The sequence below is a fragment of the Pseudopipra pipra genome, chromosome Z (genome assembly GCF_036250125.1).
Source record: "Pseudopipra pipra isolate bDixPip1 chromosome Z, bDixPip1.hap1, whole genome shotgun sequence".
In the NCBI taxonomy this organism is placed as follows: Eukaryota; Metazoa; Chordata; class Aves; order Passeriformes; family Pipridae; genus Pseudopipra; species Pseudopipra pipra.
This window is the reverse complement of record NC_087581.1, coordinates 8,892,830-8,911,258: the sequence shown is the minus strand read 5'-3', so window position 1 is coordinate 8,911,258 and position 18,429 is coordinate 8,892,830. Positions and strand designations below refer to the sequence as shown.

Below are 18,429 nucleotides of genomic sequence, written 5' to 3'. Positions count from 1 at the left end.
TAATGCATCCTCCCACCCCATTCCTGCTGTGCTTTTCCAGCCCGAGGGCCCTGCTGGTGGGAGATGAACCCTGGGGTTGGCTGGTGAGAAGAGGTTGCAGCACAGCAGGGGGTGAGCTCTGGGTGGGGGGCAGAGAGCACAACCCTCGGGTCTCAAACCGGGGCAGACACTCCCCAGCTTGACCCGCATGTGTGCAGCCTCTCCAAGCCAGCCATGCTGGCAGGAAACCTGCTGCTCCAAAGCCCCTGCCCAGAGCATCCCCTCAGTGTTTCAGAGAGGTGCCCAGGATGGACACGCAGTGCCTCTGGAGAACAGATTGAGGACAGACCTGGAAGTGCCCTACTAGCCTTCCTCTAGCCCTGTCTCCTTTTTATGTCCCTTAGAGCAGAGCACTCTCTCTGGCTCTTGCAGATGGGAAAAGCCCTGCCTCACTTTGCAAACCCCATTTGCAAAGCTCCCTTCCAGGCACAGGTAGGCAAGGGAAACAGGAGGGATACAAGGTCAGGGGAGGCTATGCTGCCAAATCCCTGAATCCTGCTGGATCACAGAGTAGAAGGTGACTGTCACTGCAGCTCTGTGCCAATATGCTGCTGTCAGTGGCAAAATGCATGACTCTGCTCAGCACTGGTGGGGAACAGCATTTGTTTCTGTCTAGACAAAAATTTTCCAGTGTGTGTAACCCTAAAGTACCTGGCATTTCTGTGTTTTGTGCATCGCTCTGTGTGGAGGTGTGGGCTGACTTCCCTGCAGCATAGCAGGAAGCAGCCTGGTGCATCCAAAGAATGCTCTGGTAGTCTTGGGTCTTTCAAAGCTTCCCAGGCAGCTGTCCTGCAAGCACAGCAGGGCCGAGCAGCTTTACTTCTCTGCAGGAAGCGTCACACCACCACAAGCAGCACACACAAGATCAGCACCCAAATGTTTTGAGCAGGAACTCTGGGAAGGGATTGGGGATGTTCCTGCAATACCAGCCAGCAAGCTCCTGCTGTGTCCAAAGAGTGGTGGTCTCCATGCAATAGAGAGGTGCTGCCAAGTCCCAGCTGCTTTGTGTCCAAGCTGGAAGCTTTTGGCAATGTAAACCTGACCAGATGGATTTAGGGCAAGTCAGTGGGGCACTCTGGCTGGGTTCCTCGATTTCACAGAGCCCACAGATAAATAGATGTCTTTACTGGAGTTAATCAGCAAAATCCTCCTCTATCATCCACTAGAAGCAACTACAGACAGGCTGACTGCCAGGAAAAGCAGTACATTTTGGAAGTCCCCCATTTAGTCCCATTTTTGCAGGGCTGGACTCCACAGCGGAACCCAACCATCCCCCATAACCTTCCTGCTTCCTGCCTAGACTCATGATCATGTGGGGCCCTCCAGCTCCCAATGCTACCAGTGACTCCAAAATATAGTCTGTCTAAAGTCACAGCTAAGGTAGGCCCTGAATCCTCTGCCAACCTGGAGAGAAGTGAGCTAGTGGTGGGTGCAGATGTGTGGTGGCAATGGGGATCAAGTCACCCCAAGGAGGTGAGAGCAGGATGAGATCATGGTCATGGGGCAGGGCATCAGGGTTTGGGGCTGTCATGCTGATGCCTCTTCCCAACCGTTCATCCCTTCATGGGTGGGCTGTGCAGGGCAGTGCCCAGAAAAGGGTGGGGGAAGGTGTCCAAAGCAGTGCCCTGGCTGTAGGGTCACCATGGGACGCATAAGGGTGTGGGCAGGGAACGAAGCACCAGCAGGTGCTGGGAAGATGCAGGATACCAAAACCCCATAGTGATGGGCTGGAGGAGACATGTGTCATGGAGAGGAGAAAAGTGGTAACATGCAGAAAAGTAGCATCAGGCAAACCTGGACGGTGCACCCAGCTTCCCACAGAAGAGAGGCTGGAGGAGAAGCATTCACATTTTTCAGGACCCGCAAGGTATGGGAGGTGCGAAGGACTCACCTGGCTGGCTGTGCCTCTGGGCGTACACCACCACCACCGCGGCGAGCACCATGCAGCAGGCTGACGGGACAGGATTAGCCATCTGTGGAAGCAAACACAGGCAGGAGCAGTCAGGGTTGGCCCCCAGGAGACTCCAGTGCTGAGAGCCCATCCCTCCCGCGCAGCCAAAGGATGTGATGGCACAGCAGGGAGACGGCCATAGAGCCAGACTTCACCTTGGCCACGGGGGAACTCGCTGCAAAATGAGGCATTTTGCTGGCACGTGCTTCATCATTCAATAGCCTGTGGCACTTCCATGGGAGCTGCCAGCACAGGCAGCCTGGAGATGATGATATGCCTTGCACAAATGATGTGCCTTCCTCATCTCATTTTCAGCATTTCTCTTAAGAAAGTCAAACCCTAGTGCTGGGCTCTCCTTGGCAGCTGCAGCATCATCTTAGGAGCCGACACTGCCTGCAAGAGGATAATTGAAGAGATGGGAGCACACCCAAGTAGTTCACAGCAGCAGTTGGTGCTTAGGATGTGCAAGATGCAGATCTCAGCACAGGCAGCTGCTGCCACTCCAGTGTGGCCTGTTTTGGTGCTGCCCACCAGCCCGATGCAACAGCAGCCACACTTCTGGGCATGGCAGGGACAGCATAACCCTCTTCCATATCTTCAGAGTGACCAACAGATGTGGCATGCTGCCTCAGCCAACTCCTGTCAATATGGGCACAGTCATTTCCCACCTCTCTGGGCCAGAAGAGAGGCAGAGGCTACTCCATCCCAGTGAGCTGTGCCATGTCCCAGGGGATGCTGTGGTGAAGGGAGGTGTGGAGGAGGCGACAGCTAAGAAAGCAGGCAATGAAGACAACCTCCTTGCACCAGCAAGTCCCCCCAGATGTCCTGCACAGCCCTGCCAAGCTTGGAGATGCCCAAGCTCTCCTATTCTTGCAGCCAGGGCTGGTAGAGGAGACCAGAGCCGGGAGGGAGCCGCTGGGGACAGCAGTGGGGATGCCAGCCCACCCGCCAGGAGGTAAATAGCACCATGCATGAAAAGCAAATTACACCTTCAAAACCATTTAAACCTCTCTAATCTCCAGTGCCGTATCGGTAACATGCACAGGATTGTGGTTTAATCTAGAACATGAGTATGGGCTCATTAGCCAGATGGCATCCATTTAAACCTAAATAAAGGGGGAGCTGTATTGGCAAGAGAAAAAAAATCCACCAGAACATATTCGATTACCCAGCACTGTTACAGGAGCCCAGATGGCCTCGGGTTCGCAGCAGGACATCGTGAGCCTTTGCAGGGCTGGAGGGGAAGGTAAGAGCAGCTGGGAGGGATATCACGAGCAGATTTTGGGGTGCAGCTGGACCAGCCTGACCTCAAATGCCTCTCAGGGGCAGGGATGCTGTGGGAGGTGGTGGGTCTGAGAGGGAGAGCCTGGAGACGGGCAGAGAAGGGACCCACTGCTGAATTTGCAGTGCTGGGTTTGGGCTGGGAGGAATGGCAGTGAGAGCCATTCCCAGTGTGCTGTAGCTGCACAGCACGGACATGCCAGCCACAGACCCTGCTCCCAACCCTCCTGAGTCACCTTGAGCAAATCACTCCCATTGCCTCCCCCATGCCTCAGTTTCCCCACCTGTAAAACAGAGATAATGAAGGTGACCTTCTTCTGAAAGCTCTGGGCAAGGAGCACTAAGCGCTAATTACAACATCCTTATCATTCCCTCTGCTTCTTCTCTTCTGCTTCTCTTGTGCCTGCTCTCCACTCTGGCTGCTCCATGTGTCCCCTCAATGCCCATAGTATGATTCCCCGACTGTCACCCTGTCTGTGCTCTGGCTGCATCACAAGTGGCAGCCTGGGGAGCAGGTGATAGCTGGAACCTGAGGCAGGTGGCAGTGCCACATCCTGGGGCACTGCTGGCATGTGGGGCCCTGAGCAGCTTGGGAGCTACCTGCAAACCAGGATCTGACTCCCTGTTTACTCCCAAATTTACTTCCTACTGAATATTCCATTCCTACAGCCCTGGAAGGCTGGTGGGTGGCACCAGAAATTGAAGCAGGCAAGAAACCAGGGGCCAGAGCCTCCCTTCACCACAGTCCAGGTGACTCCAGCTAGTGTAGCCACCCCATTTCTGGGGACAGTGGCAATGACAGGAGGTAGGACAGACCCCTCAGCAACCAGCCTGTTCTTTGAAGAGCATGAGATCTGCCTGATGTAGCCTTTGGTTTGGCTCAGTGCAAATACATCACCAGCCATTACACTCTATCTCTTGGTCCTGCCAGGGAGCAAAGCCACCTACTGCCCTCTCCTGCTGTTCCTCATTTTCCTAGCTGTTAAAATAATTGCTGCTGCTCCCGCCCATGTGCTCGGCAGTCTCACCTAAGGCTGGACCAGCGCTGAGACAGGCACTGGCAAGGAATGTGGCAAGGAATGGTTCCTGTCCTGAAGCACTGATAATCTCCAGGGTGATGTTGTTTGGATACATGTAGGAAAGAGAGAGCAGAGGGACCCAGATGAGGTCCCTGGGGACTTTGTAGCACAGCCAGGACACAGGCAGAAACTTCCAGTGACGGCTCAGGGAGCCCACCGCTCAGCTGCTTTTACCCTGCAAAACCTCATTTCTTCTCAAGGATGAGCCCTGTGACAAAGCAGAAGCTGGAGCTATTTTAATACGAAAAATCTATCCAGAAAACCAACTTTTTCTCACTTGAATTGCAATTTTCCATGCAGTATTTGCTTTGTTTGACTGTTTTGCCCAAAGCCATGCTGATTTTTTTTTTCAAGCACATAACAAAACCTTCACAATTTCTGCAGATGCTTCTAATGCAAATTTCCATTTGCTGTATTTGCTCATTTAACTGTTTCTCTAGCACAAGCCAGAATCCCAGCATGTGGGTGCATGGGCCAGTGAGCAGCAGCTCACCAGGTGTGCAGCTCCCTGGGCTGTGTCCCCACGCCAGCAGGGATCAGTTGAGAGGTGATGGAGGGGAACCACATTTATTACACAGCAAACTCAGCAGCAGGAAACTCAGTCTTTTGCGGAAAAGGAAGATTCTTCCCCTGTAATGAATAATTTCTTGTTCGTGGAGAGGAAGAGAAGCCTGGGCAGGAGGAAGGGACGTGAGGGGACACATGTGATATGGTGGACCAGCAGCTCTGGAGCTATCCTCCCTGTCCCCAGCTTCTTGTCTGGGGAGAGAGCAAATAGTTGATCTTTCCCTACCTTGTCCTCTACACCAGGGTAATGAGGACATCAGTCATGGTCTCTCTTAGCAGAAGACAACTCAGCATAGACATGAATATGGTCCCCTCCAGCAGCTCTCAGTCTAAACAAAACTTGTTTCCAGTTGCCCGTTCCCTGAGCCAGATCAGAACTGAAGGGGCACAGCGATGTGACATTAAGTGCTGTTGTGTGATGGGGCGAGGACAGACCCGAGGGGGGCAGCAAGAGTGAAGAGGATTGTTTACCCAGGGAAAAAGCAGGATGCCACTATCTGCTGAACAGTTCCAGTGTCCTCTTCTGAGCAGGCAGCGAGATGGATCCTTTTCAGCTCTGCTTTAGCATAATCTCCAAAGCCTTGGGGATGCTCACTGATAATGGGGTACCAACTGGCAGCTGGAAACAGCAGCTCCAGGGCAGGGCTATCCCTGGCTAGTGAGGGATGCAGCCTCCCACCACACCTCTCACCTGTCACTCTCAGCTCACTCTCAGCAATGACAAATAAATAAAACCTCACTCTGGAAGTGGGTGGCTCCCACAATAGAAAAGTGGTAGTTTCAAAACCTAATATTTCCATGACAAAGTCTTCTGTCAGGCAATTCCCCAGTAGGTGCTGTTATAGGGACTGGCTCTGAAATGGTGAACTGAGGGAAAACAAACTCTGTTTAGCCATTTCCTTCCCCTGCAGCCTTGCCCAGAGCCTGGAACTCTGCAGGTACCTAGGGCAGACACTGCGCTGTGACTGTACAGCAGACAGCAACTGTCGATATCATGGTACAACCTCTATTGCAGACACCAGCTGTGGATGTCATGGTACCCCTGTACTGCAGACACTGACTGTAGTTGCTACAGCACACCTGTACTGCACACACCAACTACAAGTGCTCTGCTACACCTGTCCTGCAAATAGTGACTGCAGCACACCTGTACCAGAGATGCTGAGTGTAGGTGGTACTGTACACCTGTACTGCAGGCACTGACTGTAAACACTACAGTACAGCCCACCTATCCTGCAGGAGAGGCCACAATCTGCCTCTTCCAGAGGTGTGATGCTACACCTGTAATGCAGATGCTGACTGTAGCCATCACAGTGCCCCTGCACTGGACGCACTTGAAGCAGACACCTCCTGGGCCCCAGCATTATCAAAGGAGAAATACCCTTACCAAAGCCACCCTTGACTCCTCAGCCTAGCCCTTTGCCAGAGATCCTGACACAGCTTCCCCTGGCCCTGGGGATACAGGGTGCCTCCAGAGAGATGCCAGCCTTCCCAAAGGGCAGCCCATGATTCCAGGGTGAGCAGTGAAGCACCACAGTGGGCAGGACACCTGCCAGCCCCCGTTCCCTAGGGATTGCACCACTCCTGGGCAGCACTGTGTGAAGGAGGGCAGCCCTGGGAGCAGTGCTTGAGCATCTGAAAGCACCGAGTGCTGTCTCCTCCTTTCAGATCACCCCTGGCAGCAAGGCAATGGAAAGGAGAGGAAAAAGTAGTTGTCACTTAATGTCAGACACTTGCTAACAGCCCTGAAACCTTCTCGCCCTACAGTGCCCTGTCAGCATTAAACTCCACTTTGTGCTTAAGAGGAAGAGAGAAGAGAGGGGCTTTATCATCTCCTTAATACGTGCTATCAGAAAGCCTTACCTGCAGAGACAGAATCCCTGCTGCCTGGAAAGCTTTCTTAAATCTAATTTAAACCCCCACTGCCAATAGAGCAATTAGCACTGCCCTCCTGGTCCACAAGCACCACAGGGAGGACTGAGGCCAGCTGAAATTAATTCACTCATGGCTCTCATGGACTGTGACTTTCCTCCCTCCACCTTCTCCCTTTCCGGTAATGAACGGGAGACCCCAAGCAAGAGGATGCCCTGGAGGAAGGAGCCCCCCATGGCAAAGCTCCTCCATCACTGTGTCTCTGCCATCCCAGCACCCACTGGATCCCTGGGCGGCTGCACAGACCCTCCTGCCCTTGTGGTCTAAGTGAGGGACAAAAGGTGGAAGGATGGTCCTCACAAAATTTCCCAGCTGTTTTGGTGGAAGATGTGCCCCTGAAGGCAGCTGTAGACTTGCAGGGCTCTTGGCTCCAACATAGCCACTGAAGCCTGGGGTTGCTCCACTTTCCCTGCATGTCACAGGTAGGGTGTCTTCAGTGAGAAAAGCAGTGAAAAAAGCTGCTCCCCATATTCATGAGAATGAAGAAAGCAGCTCCTCTGGAGGGAGCATCAGCCCAGATAAAATGAGAGCTACTTTGCAGGGGGTACTGCAGAATTTAGGAGCTCCAGGGGGAGCTGGGATGGTTTGGGTAGGAACAAGCAACTCATGAAATGGCTGAAGCTCCTTGGGAACCTGCCTGACTGGCAAGCTGGCACCTAGGACAGGTAGTTTCTTGCTCCCATGGATCACAGTGACATGCTCCCACCAGGGCAGCGAGCTTTGGAAAGGCCAGCAGGGTCCCAAGACTCCCAGCAGTGAGGTCTTCCCCCTGCAGCTCCAGGGGCTCGGGGATTTCTGCTCCAGGAGCAAGGGGGAGTCCTCTCCTCTCAAACCACACCTTGCAGCTCTTCAAACTGACCAGGAAGCCCTAAAGCAGCAAGACTGCAGTCCACCCCTGTCCCTGGTAGGACAAGGGACACATGCTGGGTGCTATGATTCCTCCGCAGCCTAGGGACAGGCAGGAGCACAATGTCAGGAGAGCACTGGACAAGTACACTGATGGAAACCTCTCCAGTGACTCTGCCTACCAACAGCCCTTGGTGCCACATCCACTGTAGGGCCATGCTGCTGCTGCCCATCCCCTCTTCCCACTTGGAGCCTTGAAGGGGATGTTTCCAACAGCCCGTACCTGTCCTCAAACCCCCCCCCCCCCAATCAGTTTTATTTCAAGTAGAGGGCAGCAGTCCAAGACCAGCCATCTGCTCCAGCAGTGATAAAAGCCAACACAAAGAGCAGCACACTAATAAGCACCACACGTCTTCAAAACTGGCACCATAAGAAAGCCCAGCAGGGCAGGAGGGGGCCTGAATCCCCATGGCAGAGATTGCAGAGGAACATTGCCCCTGGACTATTCCTCAGGGACACCAGTGCCACCTGGGCAGAAAGCTCAGCTGAGCTGCCACACCCAAGCCCACCTTCCACATCCCACATTCACACCTGGGCAGCCTCTGAGATGGAGGAAAGCCTGGACCAACAATAAGAAATGCAATTTTCCCCCCTCTTTTTACTCAACTTTCCTCTGCATTGAGCATTTCCTGACTCCCTGCAGAGAGAGATTGCAAGAATCAATTGGATCTTTGCTTCTATTAAAGAACTGCCAAAGACAGCGATTTTATCTGGAGCCTCTGTTAAAATGAGGACTTGAGCAGTGTCTTTCCATAGATGGCATGGAGTTGATGGTACCATGCCAGGGACGGACAGAAGAGATCAGACAGAGAAAGAAGGGAGATTGGAGATGGGAGATGCTTGTGGTTCTGGTGCTTCCCAGTGCTCAACTACAGTCACCCAAAACAGGCTATTTGGGAGCAGATCCTGCTCATTCTGTCTCTCTAGGCTGTGATTACGATGGTTTGGAACTCTCGGCGTCACACTGAATTTCAGCACTTCAGTTCTCAGCCTCCACCCTCAAAAACAGACTATCAATGATGCAGAACAAAACAAAAAACTCCCCACAAAAGCAAAACCAAACTCCCATACACTGAGCAAACAACCCCAATAAAACAACCCCAAATTCTTTAGGAAGGTCTTGCTTCCTCACTCCAGGTTCAGTTTGTGATATCCAGGCAATTGCTAGCAACAATTCCTATTTTTGTCTGCGGGGCTGCACTGCCCTTCAACCCACCCAGGATTTTGCTTATGACACTGCTTTCTGTCTTGAGGAGATTCTGTGGCCAGGTTGCTTTATGAAATACCCAACACCCCTTAAGATGTAAAGCTCCAGGTCAGAAAAAAGCATCCTAGTATTTAAATTCAGACTGAGGCATAGTCATGTGCCATACAGAGCAAAACAAAAAGAAAAGGGAGGACAGAACTTGTTGTCCAGACTTCCTCTGTCAGCTGGATGCCCATGGCAGAGCAGATATGGAGCAGCAAGGCATTTCCAAGCCTTGCCAAGCCTAAGGAGCCTGGTCTCTGCTAGTAGAGATTTTGGAGGGTATCTGGCTGCAGGAGCTTCAGTATCCTCCTCAATAGCACCAGGAAACAGGTTTCACAGGGTCTTGCTTGAAACATGAAGACTGCATCCCTTATTAGCCCAAACCTGCTCCTCCAGAGGTCTGTGCTCTGCAGCACCCATGCAAGGGGCTGGACATCAGCATAGGCAGGTCCATGCTGGCTTGGTCCATGCTGGCTTGGTCCATGCTGGTTTGGCCCCTGTAAACCTTCTGGTGGTGAAGTCCCCAAGCCAGGGAGGGCTACATCTTCTTCTTGAATCAACACACACAGGTAAGGACTGAGGCCACAGCTCTGCTGCTCAGAAAGCAGGGCATGTTTGCTTTTTGCCAGCATGCTAAGACTGAACTGGACAGAGATGAGAGTCTGAAGTTGTGCTGCAGGGGCTCAGGGATGCCAGCAGGATTGGAGTGAGGAGCGCTGGAAGAGACCTTGGCAGCCCGTCTTGTTCAGGGAGGGAATTAAGATACTGGCTTAGCAGCTGGGGCAGTAAGTGATGGAACATCCAGTTGTACAGAGCTTCTTGGGCATTTTAATTTTAGCTTGCTTCTTTTGTTTGGGCTTTTTTTCTTGGCACAGAGGAAGCCACTCCAATGACTCTGATGCTGCCCCTCCAGAGACGCCTCAGTATCGTGGAATCATAGAATCAATCATTTAGGTTGGAAAAAGACCTCATTGAGTCCAACTGTAAACCTAACATTGCCAAGTCCACCACTAAACCATGTCCCTAAGTGCCATATTTACATGTCTTTTAAATACCTCCAGGGACAGTGACTGTGATTTGTTTTTGCTTTGCTTCATCTCTCCCCCCTGCCTGCAGTGCTAGTTGGCAGGAAGATGGAGTAGGCAGGAGCCAGGCAGCTTCCAAGGCCCAGGCAGGGCAGCAAACACTGCTGGAGGCAGGAAGGGGCTCAGGATGCTGAGGACTGTGTGTCTGTAATGGCTATAAAGCTGCTGTGGGACAGGTGTGACAGTGAGGACATTTGTCCTCCATATGGGCTTCCCCCTGCCTCCCTCCCCACTGTAAGAAATCTGCCCAAAACCTGGGCAGGGAAAAGCAGGCTGGAGTGAAACGCTGCCCACACTGCAGACAGATAGGGTTTGGTGCTCATTGCTTCACCCAGTTCCATACACTTTCTTCATCCCATTCCATCCCAGCCCATGAGGTCCCACAGGCACCCAGCATGCCTCGTGCAGCCTGCTGGAGACTGTCCTCAGACACCACAGCAGCACCCAGTTTTTTAAGTGGGCACTGGAAGGGGAAACCTGAGGCATGGGTGGGGTCTATGTAATGCCCAGACATCAAGTGAAAAGGGTGGCACTGAAGGGAGGAACTAATCCTGCCCTTTGGCAGTGATGCTGAAGGGGGCTTTCTGCTGCCAGTAGCCTCTTTGGTAGACACAGGGGTCTGTTCCAGAACTGAGCCTAAGACTGGCAGTAGGACTGGGGCACCTGTTCCTGCTTGCAAAATGGTAAAGCAGTGGGAAGGAAGTGATCCCTTTTCGTTCTGACCCCCTAAATGGCAGTATTCATAGGCCAACCTTTACCACGTGTCAGCAGCTGTCTCGCCATCACTGATGCCTCAGTTTGCAGCAGGACCTCACTGACCCCTGCCCCACTTTCCCCTCTCAGCTTGGCATTGCCTGGAATGGAGCTGGTGGAAGGCGAAAGCAGCCAAGAAACAGAAATCCAAGGTCTTTCCCCCAGCAGCATTTCTGAAATGGGCTGGGAGCACCCTGGGCTGCCACTGCTTACTGGCCTCCAACTGCTGCCTCTTTGAGGGGCTCTGGCTGCTGGAGCCTGGAGCCAGCAGAGCATCTGGGGTGAGCCCCAGGGGCCACTGAGGACACCTCTGAAACCCCGCGGAGACCCTCGCTCTCCCAGGGGTCCTATCCCAGACCCCGCCAGCGGCGGCTGCTGAGAGTGAGCAGAGGATGAGGAGGGAGAAAGAGCTGACCCGAGGAGCTGTGCTGAAATAAAAGTCAAGAAAGTCTCCCGCCCAAAACTACAGGAAAGTTTAATTACCAAGGACAAAACACCATCTGTTTGTGCTGACTGTGACCTCCCGCTGCCCCCGGGCTTTAACAGCTCTTAAATTAGCATGTTTGTTTGGGGGTATTAGCTGTCGGACATCAGGGAAGCAATTCCCATGGGGCAAAGAGTAGGATGGAGTGGCTGTACACTGAAACACGTGCCGGGGTGATGTGACAGGCTCAGCAGCGAAGGGGGAAACAAAATACCCCTTTGGAAACAAGGATTCCCTCTGAGCATGGCTCTTGTGAGCAGCAATGAGCTCTGGCAAGCCGAGCCTCACTGCATGTTGCCACTGGCAGGTGAGCTATGGTGTGAGACTGTATTTGGGTCTCAGCCTCCTTCCAAAAAAGAAAGCCAAGACGTACACTTGGAGGAAGATTTTGCTATGTAAAGCCAGCAGAATCAATTGAATATTCAATACAGGAGAAATTGGATTAAAATCCAATTTGTTTTCAGCCCTGCAAGGGAGGAAAGATGCACACATTGGTACCAAGCCCTAGAACTGATTTAGTGATGTCAAACTGCACAGTTCCTTTCTTTGTTTTTTCTTTCCTATGGCTTATGGGATACAGTATCCAAGATGGACATAACCTCACATTCCTACCTACCTACACTGGAAACAGTCTGAAGCCAGCTTGGATATATAAGAGAAAAACAACTCACTTGGGAGAGGTCCCACTTTGCAAGACCCCAACAGTTTTTTTCTCCATCACCTGAGCTTTGCTCTCTGAGCTTTGCTCCACTCTCAAGCCCTGTGGCTGCCGCAGAGGAGGCTGGAGGCAAGGGCAGCTGCTGCCAGTATTCCTCCTCCAAGGCACTTTTTCCACTAGTAAACTCTCAAAGCCAAGTGCTAAAAAGGAATGCAAGTAGCCTCTGTGATCTGCCACGAAGACTTGCATCGAAGGAGCACAGGTCCAGGCCTAAATTCATCCTGGGGCAAGTCTAGGACCTGTGGGTATGGAGGTGGCCATGCTACCAGACTCCGGGACTAAGCAGGAGAGTGCTTGCTGCTCCTCCTGCTTGGCCCCACACTCTGGGGGCACATCACCCTGCTGTCCCAGCAGCCAGGCTCTGGTTGGACTCTCCAGGTTCTCCTTTCCTTCCAGTCCACAGAACCAGCGCCTATCTCCCACATCCCTATGCTCCTCAGAAGTCAGCTCCTCTCCAACTCTGCACCACGTTCATCTGCCTTAAAACTGCCAAGAGTTTTTGTCCCTGAGCTCAAGAGCCAGCATTAAGCCTCATCCTGTGCATCTGCCTCCCCTTAGGGTCCCTCTCCCTCCAGCAATCTCCCAATCCCTTCCACCCCTAAAATCATGCCACGACTTTGCTCCTTCTCACTTTTGCAGGCAAAGCAGCCAGTATATGAAGGACAACTTGACTTGGAAGTCCCCTTGCCCACCTACACCCCAGTGATCTCCAACCCGGGAGGCTGGTGTTCTTCAAACCTCCTGCCTGGAGCCTGTACTCATTCCTGCCCTCTCCAGGGCCAGGCAGGAGGCAGGAACTAGGGTGCCACCCCTGCCCAGCTGGCTGCCTTCCACCAGGCATGGCAGGGCAGATGTGGACCACGTGTATGTTTTGTCTCAGGACCCTTCCTGCAAGCTCCAGCACTGAAGGAAGAAAAAAACCATCAGCCAAGAGTAGCCATGGAGTCCCTGGCAGCCTCTAGCCCCCTCCCAAACTCTGGCTCAAATCCAGCCACTGGGGCAAGACTCAGTTTAGGGGATGGCTTGTTTTTTAATCAGAAAATGTTCATCAGCATTTAAAAATAAAATAATAAAAAAGTGTCAACCAGCTGGGGCCGCGAAAGCTGGGGCGTTTTTGGCTCCCGACCGAGCACTTTGATAGAAAGGCTTTTTGGAAAATGCCGTAGAAAACATTTAATTTCTCCCAAGGCCTGCATATGGGGCTCATCACTCGCGCATATTGCACAGGAATATTCATGTGTGCTGGCCTCCTGCTACAGGATGACGAGGGTTCACCAGTGCAGCATGCAAGAGGGGCTCCTTCTCTTCCCTTTTTTTTTTTTTAACTTTGGAAGAGGAAAGCACAGTATTTCACTTTCAATCCCTGAATATTTGTCAACGGCAGAACAAAGGAAAAGCTGAGCCAGAGTCAGGTCTGCTCATACGCATCAGCTCGCTGCACTCACCACAGGGTAGAGACACAGATGAGAAGCAAATGCAGGGAAACAGATTTCTGCCCCTGGTTTTGCTCCTTTCTGGTTGTCTGAGCCCATTCTGATGCTGCCAGGATGGAGAGTGGAAGCCCAACATCCACCTCCCTGGCACAGCAAGAAGTTTCAGTTCAATTCTCGGTTCTCCACCCCAAGGACATGGATGTGGCTCATCCTGGTCCTGCTGCTCGGTAGATGCTTTATCTAATGCCCTTCTGCAGAACTCAAGAAGACTGAAAATACTCCACTGTGGCCGCAGAGCAGAGCCTGTACCAGCAAGGAGATGACTGCCATGGCTCGCTTGGTCCCTCATCTCCCACCAATGCTGCTGGCTCTCTCCCTTTCACCCTCAGCTTTTGGCTCAGCAGCATTTGTTTTTCTTCAACAAGGCAGTGAACTCTTTCAGACAGAGCCAGCTGCACACTGAGCATCTTCTAGCCCTTTCACTGGGATGCTCACCTACAGCAAATGCTTCCTTCCTTCCCTTGAGCCTCCCTCCTTCTGTGAGACCCTACCTCTAACGTGCTCTAACCCTACCACCTCCCGCCCTGTAGCTTGCATACCTTCTTTAACCTTTCCTAAAGCATTTGTGCTCTCTTTCCCTAGCTCTGGCTGGACCCCTCATTCCTGTCAAGCAGCTCTCTACAGCTCCAGCACCTCCCAGCACAGGGTGCACCAGCCCCTGCAGATTCTGACTGGAGCAGATCCTGACTCACCCCCAAAAAGCTTCTTCCCAGCAGATGAAAACTCAGAGCTCTACTTGAGAGAAACCTGGGCAAGGAGAGGGGATAGGAAAAGAAACCATCTGAGCCTACTATCTCTGTGGCTGAAGTGAAGTCAGACAGCTCAGTGCAGGGCTCAAACTGTCATTCTTAAACACACTCTTGAAAAGTATTAATAATAAAAAAACTATTGAATCTTCCAAACAGGAATCATGGCTAAATAACTGTGCACACTAATGTGCACACACACACACATACTTTATTAATTTTCATATTTTTTGGCAACGTTTCCCAATTGGAGGGGAAATTTGATGCCAAGTATATTCTTAGGCAGGGTCTGCAAGATCCACTACGGAAAAAAATTAAATGGAAAAAAAAAAAGTCCTTAAACCACATCTGGAGCACTGTGCCTAGTTTTTGGGCCCTGGTACAAGATGGGCATTGGTGACCTCCAGCAAGTCCATGAAGGGCCATCAGTGTGGTGATGAGGCTGGGGCACGCAGGAATGAGGATAAATTGAGAAAAAGGGCTTGTGCAGCCTGAACAAATTATGGTTTTGCGGGGATCAAATGGCAACCTGACAGCTCCTAGCTAGAGATTCCTGAGATGATGCAAACAGACTCTTTCCTCCATGGTGGAAAGATGAGCAACAACAGGCAGGAGCTGCAACAGGAGAGGTTCCGGCTTGCTGTAAGGAAGACATTTTCCTATGACAGTCACCTGCTAGAAGACAAACCCAAATAGGCTGTGGGGACCTAGAGGTTTTCAAAACCCAAATGGGCAAACTCAACTGGTCCCCTCTCAGTATTCACCCTGCCTAGGGCAGGAGGCTGGCAAGGTCACTTCTCACCTGGAAGGATGGGTGAGAAGTGCCATTGCTAAGAAAAATTAAATATGAAGAATTCCACCACAAATTCTGAGGGGAATGGCTCTGCTCAGTGCTCCTTTTGAACACGTTGGAAAGAAAAGTCTGACTGAACAAATCTGAACAGCTCTCTGCCTGGAGTGGGATGCAGACCGTGGAGATGGACAGAGACCATGGGACTGCAACATACCAGGGCCAGATACTGTGCTCAGCTCATCCCCATCAATGGAGACCAAGGAGATGGCTGTCTTCCCCTTTTCCAGATTTCCTTCTGTGGGGACCGACTCGCATGACACCAGTAAGTGATTAACGAGCGGCCAACCCCATCAGCACGCAGGCTGCGTGCATGGGCGCTTACATGTGTGCGCGCTGCTCCCCGAGACTTGGCGGGGAGGGGAGCTGGGGGGGAAGAGCGCTGACAAGCAGATGATTAATTGAAATGCAAGCGGGAGGAAAAGTAATGTCCGCTAAGACTATCAGGCGGCGCGAGCATGGGAAAGAAACTTGGAGACGCCGTCTCCATCCCTGCTCCGCACGCATGGCGCCTCCCAGCTCCGAGCCGCTCGCCAGTCCCTTCCTGGCTTCTATTTTTGCAGGTGCAATTTCGTATTTGAAAATAACCATGCTGCACACGCACATATGTATTTTTCCCCGCCGTCCCCCGGCTCATTGCACACGGAAACAGCAGCGATGGGAGAGCAAACCTCCCAGTCTGCAGCGCACGGCGGCAATTAGACATGCAAGCAGCTCGTTAGCCTGCGCCCTGGGGTGAAGGTGCCCCCAGCCTGGGCTCCTCACACAGCCTGCACCTTACATGTGGCACAGGCTTGAAAAACACACAAAAAGTTACCAGTTTGTGCTTAAGTAATAAGAAGAAAAAAAAGGAGAAAAGAAGGAAATAGAAGAGTCTGCAAGCTCACGTCTGGCTCAGTTCCGACCGTTGCTCAGAGTCCATAAATTATATCCCAAGCATTGGAGCTGGCGTGATTGCACTATCAGCAAAGAGGGCGAGCAAGCTTCTGTTTCTCATCCAACGCAAACAGGCTCAGCTTGGGTCACCAGATAAATAGAATGGAGATGCAGTGTGGTACACGCTGTTCCCCTGCACCATGGCTGGGAAAAGTACAGAGGGGGAAGGTGACAGGAAAGGGATATCCTAGGGGGCAGTTTGAAGGAGCAATAACACCAATGACATGGTGTTACATGGTGACCATTTTATTATGGTCATGGTCAAGGCTAGCACCCTGGGAATGTCCTGCCTCCAGGTCCTTCTCCAAAGAGGAGGACCAAAGAGAAGACCAAAGGGTCTTTCTGCAGAAAGGAGAAGATCCTGAGCTTTGAAGTTTTTGGTTGGAAAATCAAGGATATGATCTTGCTGGTGGCCTCTTGATATAACCACAGTGCAGATGACAAACACCAGACTCTTGTCCAACGGAGCACTGAGCAAGCAGGGCTTTACAGACACTAGCTAAAACATGATCCAAATCTGGGCTGCTAGAGCATAGTTATTACCAGCTTTTGCTTGGCAAGCTGATCTCCAGCCAAGGCAACTGGCTCGAGAAATTAACTTGTTGAGTTGTTCAGCACTTTGCTGCTCAGGTAATGAGCGGAGCTGTAGGCGATTGCATCGGACGGCTTCACAAACTGTTTGTACCATTGACACGGTTTAACAGACTGCTGTTTATGAGACAGAGCAGTATTTAAAAGACACACTTCTCTCAGAGCCGCACATAAAATTTGATAGCTAAATAGCTATAAATGCTACTGAAGTCTGACAACTCAAAGAGGAATCAAGGGTCTGTCACGCGGAGTATCCGCCAATACACCCGGCCCCGCAGAGCCAGCGAGACTTCCAGTCTCATAAAACCTTTTTTATACTGGAAGTGAGAATTTGTGCAGCGCATATGAACTCTCTTTTATTGGGCTGGTGTGATGCTGAGAAAATGCAGTTAAAGTTGTACAAGTCCTCCTTGGAGCACTATTGGGGTGCCTATAAATCAAAAGCTTTATCCCGAAATGGGTTTACTAAATAAACCTTCTTTAATTTGGGCTCGTGCTGAGCAGCAGGACCACAGTTGGAGTGGGTGCCTCCCCTTGACGCTGCCCGTTCACACTGGTGGAGCAGGGCCAGCCCAAAGTGAGTGGTCTCTGGCCCATCTCCCCACTCTCAGAGCCAAGAAGAGGATACCAACCACAAACCATCCCCCCAGAGCCTGGCACTGCTCTCCTCTCTCCTGTTATGGAGGTTTTACCCTCCCGAAACACCCATGGCCCCCCACAGCGCTCCCAGCTCTCAGTCCCAGCCCAGCGGCTGCCCTGAATCCAGTCCAGATCCCTGTGCCTACACAGCTGATTCCGAGAGCTCCTGGGAGCATCCTGGGTTGGAAGGACGACAGACCCACCTTCAGCACCCAGTGGAAATAGAGTATTTCCGAATCTTCACAAAGGTCTGGAGTGCTTAGGTTGGGGAGGAAGATTTGGGCCAGCTCCCTTATTCCCCAAAGACTCCTATATCTCTGCTCCACAGCTGCATTAATTATTTCATCTTAGTCTGGCTTCCTCATTAATCTAACTTAGACGGCCCGTGGGTGAGTGACAGCAAGCCAGTCTGTAAAAGCCCAAGCCAGCAGTGCTGGAAATCATAGGCTTGACATGGACTAATATTACACATATCTCAAACTCACAATCTTCAGAGAACCTGAGGCTGCTGGCTGGACAGGGGAAATCCCACGCAGAGCCGACAGCACGGCATCCGGGCCAAGCCTGGGTATAGACACCTCACCCCACACTCGGCCAGCAGAGCCTAGCCCGATGCTGAGAGCAATTCCCTCATGAATGCCCTGAAGGTGCCGGGAGTAGAAAGCCCTGGCACTGCTCCCAGTGGACCCGAGTGTGACACAAAACATCTGTGTCAGAGCAAGGGTCGGGGAGCACAGCTCCTCTGGCACCGACTGAGGGACAGCCACTTCACTCCACTCATGTGGCTGTGAGCTCAGCTAATTTCAGCACTGGGCTCCTCTTGGGGATGTATGGCTTTTGTGGGCTGTAAGAATGACACTTCAGGGCATTACAAAAATCCCCTTTTTCCAGTGCTGCCAAATATGAGGCTTTTGTGTGAGTCCACTGTATTTTGCCATCTCTGCAAGCAAGTGTAGAAATACAAGACTTCAGCCCCCTAGAATCCTCCAGGGAAAATTCAAAGCAATGAAGAAATATGAGTTGTTTTTCCATGAACCCATTGAAAAAAGAAAAAAAAACCACCCTGGAAAAAACCCACATTACTTTTCAGCCCAGTTTTGCCAGCAGTACAGGTCTTTTTCCCACAGTCT

At 51.8% G+C, this 18,429-nt stretch overlaps 1 protein-coding gene across 3 annotated transcripts in view; it reads right to left on the bottom strand.

The window, feature by feature from the left end:
* CNTFR (ciliary neurotrophic factor receptor) overlaps positions 1-18,429 on the bottom strand; it is a 206,588-nt gene that overhangs the window by 88,256 nt on the left and 99,903 nt on the right. For all 3 annotated transcript variants that reach the window (XM_064642348.1, XM_064642349.1, XM_064642351.1), the window contains one exon: positions 1,931-2,012. In XM_064642348.1, the coding sequence (XP_064498418.1) occupies positions 1,931-2,012 (82 nt within the window). The remainder of the gene's footprint in view (positions 1-1,930; positions 2,013-18,429) is intronic.